This window comes from Triticum urartu, chromosome 4 (genome assembly GCF_003073215.2).
Source record: "Triticum urartu cultivar G1812 chromosome 4, Tu2.1, whole genome shotgun sequence".
Classification (NCBI taxonomy): domain Eukaryota; kingdom Viridiplantae; phylum Streptophyta; class Magnoliopsida; order Poales; family Poaceae; genus Triticum; species Triticum urartu.
Window position 1 is genome coordinate 34,820,194 of NC_053025.1, and position 14,699 is coordinate 34,834,892.

Below are 14,699 nucleotides of genomic sequence, written 5' to 3' on the forward strand. Positions count from 1 at the left end.
TTTTTAAGAATGAAGATGGTGACTACAAAAGAAAATGCACTAGTTTATTGCCTCATATGTAGATTAGATTGAATAGATAGACTGATGTGCTAAAATAATTTTGTCACGTAAGATGAAATATGTGTTGTGCTATTACTAACGAGCTTAATGAGCCACATGTGAAATTTGTTAGCTCGTTCGTTAAGCTCGTTAGGCTTAACGAGCTGAAATTGATGATTGATTTTGTTTATTAAGAAGCGAGCCACGAGCATAACAAGCCGAACTATCAAGCGCTCATTAAGCTCACGAGCTACAGCTTTTGGTCCGGCCCTACATGGGGTGAAAAATGTATTCATTTTCTTATGCTACTTTTGTTTTCATTGTCCTGGATTGGGTTTTCAGTCAGAGTGATTGTTGGCTAGTAGTAGTACTGCATAAAAGAAACAGGGATAAGTATTTTTTTCCAAGAGTACCCAAATGACGTACTATATTTTCATATACTCGTCATAATAGTGCACAGCAAAACAGTAGTCCTTTTTACAGTGTAGAAAAGCAAGATGTGGGCTGTGCAATCACGATGTATTGATCGGTGCACCAGGCACATATATATAAGTACAGAGGTGGGCCACAACCTTAACTATACAGAGAAAACAGGAGGTGAGCCCTATACACAAACATATACATACACAATATACTCAACACCCCCGCAGTCGTAGCGGCGCCAGTGACGCAGAGACTGGAACGAAACTCCTCGAAGGTGGAAGTCGGCAGTCCCTTCGTCATCACATCGGCGAACTGTTGTGCAGTCGGCACGTGGAGAATCCGAATGCATCCAAGGGCCACCTGCTCGCGCACAAAGTGAATGTCCAGCTCAATGTGTTTAGTCCGACGATGATGAACGGGGTTGGCGGAGAGGTACACCGCAGAAACATTATCGCAGTAGACAACTGTAGCCTGGGAGACGTCGTGATACAACTCCTGGAGTAACTGTCGTAGCCAGGTGCACTCAACAACAGCGTTAGCCATAGCTCGGTACTCAGCCTCCGCGCTGGAGCGCGAAACCATGGGTTGTCGCTTAGACGACCATGAAACGAGTGAAGGACCGAGGTAGACGCAGTAGCCAGAGGTGGACCGACGAGTGTCTGGGCAGCTAGCCCAGTCCGCGTCGGAGTAGGCCATGATCTGCAGAGAAGTGGACGCCGTGAGGGTGAGTCCAAGGGTCATCGTGCCGCGAATGTAACGGAGGATCCGCTTCACGAGGGTTCAATGGGAGTCACGAGGGGCGTGCATGTGAAGACACACCTGCTGAACAGCATACTACAGATCCGGTCTGGTGAGAGTCAGATACTGAAGAGCACCAACAATAGACCGGTAGAAGGGAGCATCCGATGCTGGAGAGCCCTCAAGAGCAGAAACCTTGGCCTTCGTGTCAACAGGAGTAGCAGCAGGGTGACAATTGAGCATACCAGCATGCTCAAGAAGCTCGTGCGCATACTTCTGCTGATGAAGAAAGAAACCGTCCAGGCGACGAACGACCTCAATGCCAAGGAAATAATGTAGAGCACCCAAGTCCTTGATGGCAAACTCGTCACGCAGCCGAAGAGTAATCTGCTGAAGAAGAGTTGTGGAGGAGGCCGTCAGGATGATGTCGTCGACATGCAGGAGCAGATATGCAGTGGTGTCACCGTGGCGATAGACGAACAATGAGGCATTCGAGCGAGTGACGCTGAAACCCAGTGTCTGAAGAAACCCGGCGATCCGCTGGTACCAGGCGCGGGGTGCTTGCTTGAGCCCGTAGAGAGACCGAGACAGCAAACACACATGGCCAGGAAGAGATGCGTCGACAAAACCGGTGGGCTGCTCACAATACACCTGCTCCTCAAGATGGCCGTGGAGGAAGGCGTTGGAGGCATCCATCTGATGAACTGGCCAGCCTCGGGACACTGCAAGCTGGAGGACGGTGCGGATCGTGCCCGGTTTGACAACTGGGGCAAACGTCTTAGTGAAGTCAACGCCAGCGCGCTGCCGAAAACCACGAACCACCCAGTGAGCCTTGTAGCGCTCAAGGGTACCATCTGAGCGAGTCTTGTGGCAAAAAACCCACTTGCCGGTGATGACGTTGGCGCGAGAAGGCCGGGGAACCAGTGTCTAGGTACGGTTCCGCTGAAGGGCGTCGAACTCTTCCTGCATCGCCGCAAGCCAGTGAGGATCACGGAGGGCTGCGCGAGCGGACGCGGGAAGAGGAGACGGCTCCACGGTGGAGACGGCGAGGAGGTACTCATCGCTGGAGTACCGGAGGCTCAGACGGTGAACGCCGGCTCTAGCCCGTGTAACAGGGCCAGGCGGCAGCAGCGGAGCGGTCGGCGTGACAGGCGGCGAAGCCATCGGTGAGGCGGTCGGCGACGGGGCCGGCGGCCGAGCCTGGAGTGCCCGAGTCCGCGGCGTCCGAGCCCGCGGCGCCTGAGTCGGGGGTGGCGGGTGAGGGAGGGGCGCCAGCCACGGCGTCGGCCGAGGAGGCCGAGGGGGCAGGCGCCAGCGTGGGGGCGCGCGATGCAGCTCGTCCCATGACGCAAGGACCGCCAAAGCCCGGAGGCGGTCCAAGAGCCGGGCGGGGCCGTCCACCTGACGGAGTCGCCGAAGGGCCGCTGGTGGCCGGCGGTGATGAGGCGACAAGGGGTATGTGCTGCTGAAACGGAAACACCATCTCATCAAAGTAAACGTGTCGGGAGGTGAAAACACGATGGGAGACGGGATCATAGCAGCGATAGCCCTTGGTGTTAGGTGGGTAGCCGAGAAAGATGCAGGCGACGGAGCGGGGTGCAAGCTTATGAGGCGCAGTAGCGGCGATGCTAGGGTAGCAAAGGCAGCCGAAGATGCGAAGCTCATCATAAGAAGGTGGTGCACCGAAGAGAAGGTGATGAGGTGCAAAGTTCCCGCGAGTGCGACATGGACGGATGTTAATGAGGAGTGAAGCGGTGGCAAGAGCGTCAGGCCAAAAGCGCGGAGGCACATTGGCATGAAAAAGAAGAGTCCGAATGCAGTCATTAAGAGTGCGAAGGATACGCTCAGCGCGACCATTCTGCTGCGAGGTGTACGCACAAGTGAGACGAAAAGTCGTGCCATGTGTGGTGAGAAGAGTGCGAACAACGAGGTTGTCGAACTCCTTCCCATTATCTGTCTGCAATGCGAGAATGGGATGACCAAACTGCGTGAGAACATAGGAGTAGAAGGCGGCGAGAGTGGATATAGCATCCGACTTGCGGCGCAACGGGAAGGTCCACACATAATGCGAGAAATCATCAAGTATGACAAGATAATAAAGAAAGCCCGTGTTACTGGCAACAGGAGATGTTCAAACATCACTATGAATTAACTCAAATGAGTACGATGCAACATGAGAAGAAGCCCTAAACGGGAGACGAGCATGTTTGCCGAGGCAACATGCATGACACGAGGCGACATGCATGTTTGCCGACGGTGATGCGGTTGGAAGTGTGGACGGGATAGGAGGTGTGGAGGTTACCGGGATAAGCCGCCATGTGGGCGGTGGCTCCGGTGTCCATGTACCAGTCACCGCTGCCGGTGTAGCTGGATGGAGAAGGGGCGGTGTGGAGTGCCACCAGGAGGGCCGGGTCCCATGGCACCGGCGGGAGAGGCTGTGGCGGGGCCGTCAGGGGCAGCAGGGGCAGCCCGCCTGGCTGCGGCTGCTGACCATAGGGCGCCGCATAGGACTACGGCGTGGCGTAGAACGCCTGGTGCGACGGTGCCCGGGCGCCGAGGATACCCGGGGCAGGGGCACGGGGAACCGGCATGAAGTAGGCGTGCACGACACCGGTCCATGGGTTCTGGCCAGCGTACCACGGGGCCGGCTGATAGGCTAGCTGCGGCGGGCGGGGTGCTCCTCCCTGAGCTCCGGCGCCCCCCGCTTGTGGTCGCCGCGACGACCCCCCCCTATTGGCCGCCGGCTGGGGCGGCGGGAAGGGAGCGGCCGGGGCGGGCGCGAAGGCGGGCGCAGCCGGCTGGGGCGGCGGGAAGGGAGCGGCCGGGGCGGGCGCGAAGGCGGGCGCAGCCGGCTGGGGCGGCGGGAAGGGAGCGGCCGGGGCGGGCGCAGCCGGCTGGGGCGGCGTCAGGCGCGGTGGTGGCGGGCCTTGAGCCCCGCGGGTGCCGGTGACGAGGGCGGTGTGGGTTGCACGAGTCCGCGCCATCCGCATCCGGCGCTCCTTCAACTTGAGGTACGCGACCACCTTAGCGAAGGTAGGCTCCGGGATGAGGGTGAGGTTGGAGGCGGCGTTCCCAAAATCCTCGTTGAGTCCGGCGGTGAGGGTGCCGATGAGGAGCTCGTCGCCGATCGTCTCCCTGAGATCACGGAGCTCATCAGCAAGCTTCTTGAGGCGCATGCAGAAATCGTCGATGGACGAGTCAAGCTGCTGGCACCCATAAAACTCGCCGTGGAGAAGGACCTTGCGCTGCAGCCTGTTGTCGATGAAGAGGCCGTTGAGCTTGGTCCAGACCGCGTAGGCGTCGCCGTCGTCATCCACCATGGTGTGGAAGAGGTCGCTGGAGATGGTGAGGTAGAACCAGCGGATGATGGTGGCGTTGAGGATCATCCACTCCTCGTCGTTGATCATGAGCGCCGAGTCCACGGTGCCGTCCACGTGGCCGTGCAGGAGGTATTCACGGAATACAAGCGAAAAATACCGCTTCCAAGCGGAGTAGGACGCGGTGTTTTGATTAAGCTTCACCGGGACACGCTCATGGATGTTGAGGTCGCGGACGAGAGTGACATCGGGACCAGCAAACGGGTTTGAAACGGTGAAGGAGGAGGAGCTCATGACTAGGGTTAAGGTTTGGGGCGCATGACGCGGCGCGGTTTAGGAGGTGGTGCGGCGCGGGCTGGAGGTGTGGTGCGCGACACGGGCGAGTGGTGCGAGAGAGAGGACGGGGTGGGGCGGGAGGTGGGCGAAAGCTAGCGGCGTTCGGCGGCGGCGGCCTCGGGGAGAGGCGGCGGGGGCGGAAGGCGGAGTGGTGGGGAGGGGGCGGCGGCAAACAGCAGCGGCGACGGCGACCGGGAGGACGGTGGCGGCGGCGGCGGTTGATGGCGGCGGCGGGGAGGAGAGGCGGCGGGGGCGGCGCGTAGAGGCGCGGCGGCGGCGGCGGCGGCTGATGGCGGCATCGGGGAGGAGAGGCGGCGGGGGCGGCGCGTAGAGGCGTGGCGGCGGCGGTGGCTTAGGGTTAGGATCGTGCTGCGATAGATACCATGTAGAAAGGCAAGATGTGAGCTGTGCAATCGCAATGTATTAATTGATGCACCAGACACGTATATATAAGTACAGAGATGAGTCACAACCTCAACTATACAGAGAAAACAGAAGGTAAATTCCTATACACAACCATATACATACACAATATACTCAACATACAGCAAACTCGAGACAGCTTGTTCAAAAAATACAGTCCAGCTAGGATGTGGCTTCCAGCGATTCTCGGATGAGCTTCTCCGTGAGCTCCCTCGGAAGCCCTCGGACACTGTCTGCCGTACCGACCTGCGCAACAAATCAAAATGGCAATGGAATCAGAAGGGTCAAGTGGATTTGCAGTCTGTCTGTCCTCTGTTTTCAAAGCAGGAGCTCTGGGCCGTATAGATGAATCTGCTCACTAGTTCCCTGATGAAGGGCAGCACCGATGGATGCGTCAGCTTGAGCCCCCCGGCCACGCACGTCATGTCTCCCTCCTTCACCTGCAACACAGGCCACGAAAAGGATGCAGTCTTATTCACCTACTGTTTTCCCAGCCATTTTGGGTGCAGAAGTAGTGCATAACATCTTGACACAGGGATACAATTTTTGTTTTTTTCTGGTAGTATAATCTCCTGGGCGTAGATGGAAAGGTTACTTACGATTTCCTCGATGAACTCGTGCGGTATGTGGTGGAAACAGATCTGCAGACGGAGATGCGTGTCCAAATCATTTTAGGTTCAGTCTATTTCTCTTCAGGGATGAAAGCAGCGAGTTCAGGCAATTGAAGTTAATCTGGTACTCCCTCCGTTTCAAATTACTCATCACAGAAATGGATGTATCTAGAACTAAAATACATCTAGATGCATCCATACCTGCGACAAGTAATTCTAATTCATAACGGAGGGAGTAGTACATACCTCGGGTATATCCCAGCCCCCCTTCCTGCCTCCGGTGCTCAGGTTGGTCACCAGAACATAGTTCACCGCAAACGCTCGATCGCCCGAGTACCCTGCCACAGCACCAGGCACACCACACAGCATTTCTCTGATTACCCAACGTGTTCTTCGCGAAACCAGGAGAAGGTGAAATGGTTACTTACCCTTGATGAATTCTCTGGCTTCTTCCGTGCTCCTCGGCCTCTCCCTGATCGCCCCCTTGCTCACCATGACCTTCACCGGAAAATCGATCCAACAATCAACCACTGTGCAGTGTGCACAGCAGCTACCGTTTATGCCTGAATAGAACTGAGTTGGTTGATGCCCATATATACCTGGTCTGAGGTGATCAGAAGGGTAGGCCGATCTCTGCTGTCTCCATCACCGCAGCCGTCAACAAGATTCAGTTTAATGGCGTCGGCCTACATGTCAAGAAACAAACGTCCTAGGATTGTACCACAAAGTTCATAGCAAACTGAAGATTGTTTCCTGAGCCGTAGCTGCTGCTACCTTGGCTTCGGCCAAGGCCTTGACCAGCTCCTCTGGCTTCTCCCTCCTGATGGCCCTCTCGTCGATGTCAGCGCTCTGGCAGCACACACACCAAATACCCACTCCATCAGCAGGCAGGTAAAGAGGATGAGGCGAATCTCGAAGCTTGATCGGCAAGTGCAGGGTACTCGACCATGGTGGCGAACTGGTATCCCATGTCTGACAGAATCGCGCGGCGCGCCGGGGACGACGACCCGAGTATGATCTTGAAGAAATCCCATGAAGCAAGTAGCTTAGAGGAGATAAAGCGCGGCCAATTACCGAGAGAGATCGTAGGTTGATAGGAGATGTGTTTACCTTGAATGATGGGGAGTTGTTGGAGCTGGAAGCCATGCCTGGCTCTTCTCTTGCGGAGCTCAGCTGAGGATTCTGAACCGTGCGGAGGCTCTGATCTGAGGCTCTTAATTTGTTCTGCTGCTTCCTTGGATTCCAAGTATCCAAGCCTCGAGCTGATTAGAGTTGGAAGTACTACTACTTGATAAGTATAACAAAGGGGGATTAAGGATTGATCATCGGTACTAATTTATTCAGTGCTTTTGACGGTTGACCAGTTGTACGCGGCAATGTGGATACTTGGAGTGCGGCATGACACTTTACAGTGAACATTCTCCAGTGCTCCATTCGTTTTTTTTATCTGTCGGCAAATTAATTTTAACTGAAATCAAACTTTATTAAATTTGATCAAGTTTTTTTTTGAAGATATGAACATTTACAAAAATCTATATGATGTGAAAGTATATTCAATAATGAATTTAATGGTATTGATTTGGTATTGTATATGGATTTTTCTTTATAAAATTGGTCAAAGTTTGTAAAATTGGCTACCTCTTTTTCTGCGAGTAAAATTGGTCAAGCTAATATGTGGAGTAAATAAAAACGGAAGAAGTAATGAAAGTTGGCTACTCTTTTTCTGTGAGTATTTAACAAACAACACTTAATCTACTTAGTTGAATTACTTGTCAAATCCCAGCAAAAAGAAAAGATTTACCTGTCAAACAAGACGATTGACAAGAGTCATATTCGTATTCATTGATTAACTCCCTTTTCTATGAAAAAAGATAGAAGATTATCTACCTTCTAACTATTTTTTAACTAAAGCATATCCTCGCAAAAAAATGTCGAGCATAAAGCGAAGGCTTATATTCTATTAAATTGTTTTTTCAGAAAAGTTGGTGCAACATATATATATATATATATATATATATATATATATATATATATATATATACGCTATTCGTCATTCTGGGTGAGTAATAGTTATTCTTCACCCCCTCTATTTTACCATCAATACACCGTAATTTTACGTTTCGTACGTTTTGTCTTATTTTTGACGCAAAAAGGGACCGTAAGAAAATATATAATCGCCGTAAAAAATATTTTATCTTATGTAAAATTACAAACGTAAAAACATAGTCTAAAATACACATAAACTGCAAATTTTCTTGTTTTATGACCTATATTTTTATTTTCTTATGTCAAATTTTACATAGTGAATCAATATGAATGTAACTATTTGAATTTCAAATGTAATTTGTTTATGAAGCGATCGTAAGATTACCTCGGGTGAAAAATAACTTATTCATCAACCAGGATGCAGAATAAGTTATTCTTCACCCGAGGTAATCTTACGATCATTTTATAATTAAATTACATTTCAAATTCAAATAGTTACATTCCTATTGATTCATTACGTAAAATTTGACATAAGAAAATAAAAATATAGGTCATAAGACAAGAAAATTTGCAGTTTATGTGTATTTTAGACTATGTTTTTATGTTTATAATTTTACATAACATAAAATATTTTTTACGGCGATTATATATTTTCTTACGGTCCCTTTTTGCGTCGGAAATAAGACAAAACTTACGGAACGTAAATTTACGGTGCATTGATAGTAAAATAGAGGGGGGTGAAGAATAACTATGCCTCACCCAGGGTGACGAATAGCACGACCCTATATATATATCAACTTTTTTTTGAACCGGGCAAACCCCCTTTCCATTACTTAGAACGGAAATACAAAGTTCGGCAAATAGTCCAAGAACAGGGAGAAGGGGAGAGCGAGTTCAACGCACTGCTAGGAAACCCACCGCACTCGCCCGCGCATCGAAATATATATATATCAACTTATCAAGATTAAAAAGAGCGAGTTGTAGAGATCCAACAAATATCACCCGTTCAACCGCATCTATCTAACGTTGTACGCCACTTCACTGTTTTGCAATATATTTAGCACTAAACATGTTTAACACCCTTTCATAATTGATATCATTGTCATCATTAACCGAGTAATTATATCCTACGTAATATTAACATGCAATGCAAGTATATATTTAGTAGTATCATTCAGTGTCAAACTATTTCTTAAATAATAAAGCGAACGGGTAACAAAGAAAAACATAAAGGAAAACTAGAGTAGAAGATAGGTCTAAATAAAAAAAAATGCAAAGACAAAAAGAGGGGTCATAAGATTGTAAGAGGTGAATTGTTTTGTTACATTTCCTCCCTACGTACAACCAAGAGGCGGCCGTTGTTCATCTCTCCACTAGTTGATGCTACCATGGGTTCCCCTACTCCACGCCGACCGCCACGATGATGGGTGGGTGGTGGACCCCGGATCTGAGTGTCTGATTCATGCTACATAGGTCTCAAGTTCTTCGCCATCCGTAAAGTAGGGGCAGCGATGTCGATGGGAATAGCGTTCCTCGGCTTTCCCATGCCGATGGACTTTCTTGGAAGGATTTCGGCAAGTCAGAGTATGATGCCAATTGTCCGAGGGGGGGGGGGGGGGCGCTGAGACCAACCATGGCCCACTCATAGGTCCTTGATGGTTGCCAAACTTCGTCCGTATGTAAGTCTTCTGACAAAAGATTAACAATGAGCTCTTACCTGTCAAGAGCATGCTGACGATTTGATGTTTTTAGATCATCAGCGGTCACGGTTTGGTGGTTTTCACTTTATTATAACAAGTCGATATCTTCATTTGCTCATCCCAGCCTATCCAGTGTCAGAGGCAGGATTTGAAATCCTTATGTTGAGATGGGTGGGAGGCTACGAAAGGAGAGATTTTTACTATTCACATGAACTTAATACCAAATACATATCGTTGGGGTGGGGTCAAGGCCCTGGCCGGTCCCCATGCCACCGCCACGGAACCTATCGGTGCTTCTTGCATAACATTTATAATGGTCAAGCTAATTCGACTAAGGTATAAGATCTAGGGCTAATTTATGACTGTTATCATGCACCATGAATCCATATATGTATTTTGTTGTTGTAAATTTACTCAAGAACCCTCCCTAACTTTAGAACGGTTTTGATTATGAAATAATACTCATAGTGAAACTAACTTTCGACCAAACTCAAACATTGTGTAAACTTGATACTAGAGGGAGCCTTTTGTTTTTGCAGGGAAAGGGAGATGGAGCATAATTTGGATTAGCTTAGCAATCCAAGTAATATAAGTTTGTTTTCTTTCATATCTCTCCCAAGCACTTAGCTAGTCAGCTTGGTGGTTGTGTTGCGGTCTGATGATCATTGATGGCAAGAAGACACCGTCTATTCCTAGGTTTCAAACTCGGGTACGTAGGTAAGCACCTACAAGCTTAACCGTCGATTGTCGTAGGAGTAGAAACTTCACATACCTAAAGGAATAATTGTACTATTCTCTTGTTCGAGTTTTGCCAAAATCTCTCACTACAAGGCTTTGACGAGGAAATTTGTGCAATATGCTTAGTATACAAGTATCACTTCTTTATTTTCTTCCACGGAAGGGTTTTATGTGTTTTATCATATTTAGATATACTATGAGTAACAATTTAAGGAGAGTTAGAAACCCGCCCTATCCGGGGCCTTCCTCCTTTATCAAGCAATTGTTTGTGGACTCTTACTTGAATACATTGGGTTGTTCTATTGTTCTAATATACAACAAGGAGCAAGAGTCCTAGATTGTACACATCTTATCTCCTTGTAAGATTTGAATAATAATGAGAATAACGACATCCTACATTTCAACGGTTTCTTGTAGGGATTCTCGAATGAGCTTCTCGGTGAGGTTTCTTGGAAGTCCTCGAACGCTATCCACCGTACCAACCTGCGCAACAAACGCAGAAACCAAAACAGTGATGGAGGGTCAGAACAGTGAAGTGGATATGCAGTCCTGATCTCCACGTTTTTTAAGTATGGGCTATTTGGAAGAATTTGCTCACTAGTTCCTTGATGAACGGCAAAGATGATGGATGCATCAACCTGAGGCCCCCAGCCACGCAAGTCATGCCTCCTTCCTTCACCTGGAACGTAGCAGGATGTAGTCTTAATTACCGAGTGAAATGTGTCATTAGTCCATTAACTCAAAGAAGTTGCATATTTTAGGAAAAAACTCAGAAAGTGATCAAATTTAGGCTATGAACTCGTCTATTTGATCAATTAAGGCCAAACTGATCTGAGAGAAAAAAATTGTCCACATTGCTCCCACGTCGGCGTAAATTGAACCGCTCGTCCTTGGCTTAACTTTTAGGACCCTTTTAACCAGCGAACGCCATCTGGGAAGCATGGTAATTGTGAATGATTTGCATGACAATTTATGTTGGCCGAGGATGGTAGGTTTATTTGGCAAGCATGACAAATCCGTTTCAGTTCATTTTTGCCAGGATTTGCCGTGCTTGCAAACTAAAGTTGTCATCGTTGCGGCAATATAAATTGCCATAAAAACACTCGATTTTCCATCCCCTCCCAGCGAACGTCAACTGAATAGCATTACCGAATTTTTATAGTGTTATTTTTTTACAAAATCGGCCAATGCCCAATGGTTGATGTTATTTGCGTTTAATTTTTTTTTGAAGGATGCAGTTTGTTGGGCAGGGATTGAAAACTTACGACTTTTTCGATGAACTCGTCTGGTATGTGGTGAAAACAGATCTGCAGATGGACCAAAAGTCCAAAATCATGGTGAGTTTCAGTCTCTTCTCATAGGAAAGTAGTATTAGCAAGTTCAGTTGGAAATGCAGTTACCTCAGGTATATCCCACCCCCCTTTCCTACCCCCGGTGCTCAGGTTGGTCACCAGAACATAGTTCATTGCAAATGCTACATCACCCGAGTACCCTGTCACCACAGCAGGCACGAAACATTTGGTTACAACCATATGCATACTGTATCTTGTGTGAGTCCACAAGAAGAAGACGATAGTCAAAAGGCTCGTTACCCTTGATGAATTCCCTGGCTTCCTCCGTGCTCGTCGGCCTCTCCCGTATCATCCCTTTGCTCACCTTAACCTTCATTAACGGTGTCATGTCAGACTCCCAACGAAACAGATTAATCGATGTCCATGTATACCTGGTCAGAAGTGATCAGAAGGGTAGGTCGATCTCTGCTGCCTCGATCAGCACAGCCGTCAGCAAGGTTCAGTTGAATGGCGTCCGCCTACACACATATGGCGCGATCAAGATTCAAGAAGCACCCCAAGATTGTATCACAAACTTCATAGGAAGCACGGCATCAAGTCAGTCGTTCTGAGCTTAGCAGCTACTCGTTGGTACCTTGGCTTCGGCCAAGGCCTTGACCAGCTCCTCCGGCGTCTCCCTCCTGATGGCCTTCTCGTCGATGTCAGCGCTCTGGCAGCACATACACCAAATATCCACTTCATCAGCAAGTATGTACAGGCTAAAAAAGTCTACTGTCTCAGCAGAATACGGGAACTTGGTGAGCTGAGGGCACCCCCACCATGACCGTGAACTCGTATCCCATGTCTGACAGGATCGCGCGGCGCGCCGGCGACGAGGACCCAAGTATGATCTTCAAGGAATCGCATGAAGCGAGAGGCTTAGAGCAGATCGAGGTTGAAGGATGCTCGTTGCAAATGGTGAGAGGCCGTATAGGTTGACAAGAGATGTGTGTACCTTGAACGATGGGGAGTCGTTGCAGGTGGAAGCCATGCCTAAATTCTTCTCCTGCGGAGCTCGGGTGAGGGATCTGAACCGTGAAGAGGCTCACAGACTGTTAAATGGCTCCGCTACTTCCTTGGATTCCAAGTATCCGAAGCCTTGAGTTTGTCAGAGTTCGAATTTGACGGTAATAGTTTAGGACGCAGTGGGGATTAAGAGTAGACCATCGCTAAAGCTGGTTCGTCAGTTCTTTGACGGTTGACCGGTGTGCGTACATGGCAAATTAAATATATTAGCAAACATGCCCGTGCGTTGCAACGGGAGAAAAAACAATCACACGTGGATAGCCAAATATAAGTATGTCTCAACACCCCTCACAGGTCGATGTCCTTTATTGTAACACATTGCCCCATCTATGTTGCCGCTTATCCTTATTTCGACCCTTATCGATGGTGGCCATGGTTTTGACACAATGCATCCAACATGAAATCCCAAGACAATGATCATGGCCACATGTGATATACTCCCAGAGTTTTGTCCACAACTGCTTCAATTTGAATGCCGGAAATTATCATGTATTTACACTCTAAAAAGTCATGTAGGCTCCAAAGTTTTGCTCACAAAAAAGGAAAGATTGATATAGTTAGATTGCTTTTCCTTTTATTGTGCAGAGAAGAAACTTCTGTCACACACAGCCATAAAGAGACAAACTATGAACACACAAAACAGGATAATGTGCGAGATGCGGAAACGTCTTACCCTCGTTGGAGGAGACGACTACGTGTTATATGCAGGGGCGCAATAACCCTGATGCGCATACAAGAGAGGTTGAGATATTACAGGAGATTACAATCTTGGAGAGAAAGAGATAAAGGTGGTTACAATAAATAGGTATAAGAGCTAACTACCAAGTCTATCTCTAAGCCGGTCATATATCTCCTTAGACAGCCGTGACAGGTTGTAATGACCTGTTTAACACCCTCCCTTAATCACAACTTCATCAAGTTGAGATTATGTTTGAAGTCCTCAAAACTTCTTGTAGGCAGAGGTTTTGTGAATCCATCTGCAATTTGATCTCTGGAATGCACAAACCTAATGTCAAGTTGCTTCTTGGCAACTCTTTCTCGTACAAAGTGAAAATCTATCTCAATATGCTTGGTTCTGGCATGAAAAACAGGGTTAGCAGATAGGTAAGTGGCACCAAGGTTATCACACCACAAACATGGAGCTGGGGTACTTCTGACACCAAGTTCCTTCAACATGGATTGTACCCATATAATCTAAGTTGTAGCATTAGCTAATGCTTTGTACTCTGCTTCTGTACTGGACCTGGAAACAGTAGCTTGTTTTCTTGCACACCATGAAATCAAGTTAGAACCAAAGAATACTGCAAAGCCACCGGTTGAGCGTCTATCATCTAGACATCCTGCCCAATCAGAATCTGAGAAAGCACTAATAAGTGTTGATGATGACTTGCTAAAATTGAGACCAAGGTGAAGGTATACAACCTTGCAAGCTAGCTTTCTTAACCAGATCTGTTGCATACTTTTCCTGAGAGAGATGAAGTCCATCATCATGTTTCTTCACCTCAATTCCTAAAAAGTAATGCAAGTTTCCAAGATCCTTGAGTGCAAATTCTGACCCAAGATCCTTCAAAAGTCCTGTTATGGCCTCATCTGAAGAGCTTGTGACAATAATGTCATCAACATATATGAGAACAAATATATGTGTGTTGTACTTGTTGTAAATGAACAATGAGGTGTCAGACTTAGAAGGAATAAAACTAAGAGTTTGCATTTTGTGACTGAGACGAGAGTACCACGCCCTTGGAGCCTGCTTCAGTCCATATAGCGACTTGTCAAGTTTGCACACATGAGAAGGTGCATTCTTGTTCAGAAACCCAGGAGGTTGCTTCATGTACACTTCCTATTCCAGAACACCATGGAGAAACACGTTCTGTACATCTAGCTGTCTGAGACTCCAGCCCCTGAAAACAGCAATAGACAAAACCAGGCGAATAGTGGCAGCCTTTACAACAGGACTAAAGGTGTCCTCATAGTCTATACCATAACGCTGTTTAAAGCCTTTTGCAACGAGTCTTGCCTTATAGCGATCAA

At 48.2% G+C, this 14,699-nt stretch overlaps 2 protein-coding genes across 2 annotated transcripts; both read right to left on the minus strand.

Moving 5' to 3' along the window:
• Window positions 1–5,254: 5,254 nt before the first annotated feature.
• On the minus strand, window positions 5,255–7,239 carry LOC125550487 (7-methyl-GTP pyrophosphatase-like). The gene is made up of 9 exons (XM_048713494.1): window positions 6,998–7,239; window positions 6,834–6,905; window positions 6,662–6,736; window positions 6,487–6,573; window positions 6,316–6,385; window positions 6,134–6,225; window positions 5,876–5,917; window positions 5,636–5,716; window positions 5,255–5,522 (listed from the first exon to the last, which is right to left on the minus strand). The coding sequence occupies exons 1-9, from the start codon at window positions 7,031–7,033 to the stop codon at window positions 5,439–5,441; spliced, it is 639 nt and encodes a 212-aa protein (XP_048569451.1). The 5' UTR covers window positions 7,034–7,239; the 3' UTR covers window positions 5,255–5,438.
• A 3,229-nt stretch (window positions 7,240–10,468) lies between these two features.
• On the minus strand, window positions 10,469–12,750 carry LOC125550486 (7-methyl-GTP pyrophosphatase-like). Its single transcript, XM_048713493.1, has 9 exons — window positions 12,598–12,750; window positions 12,422–12,493; window positions 12,238–12,312; window positions 12,035–12,121; window positions 11,904–11,973; window positions 11,712–11,803; window positions 11,577–11,618; window positions 10,910–10,990; window positions 10,469–10,794 (listed from the first exon to the last, which is right to left on the minus strand). The coding sequence occupies exons 1-9, from the start codon at window positions 12,631–12,633 to the stop codon at window positions 10,705–10,707; spliced, it is 645 nt and encodes a 214-aa protein (XP_048569450.1). The 5' UTR covers window positions 12,634–12,750; the 3' UTR covers window positions 10,469–10,704.
• Between the last annotated feature and the right edge of the window lie 1,949 nt (window positions 12,751–14,699).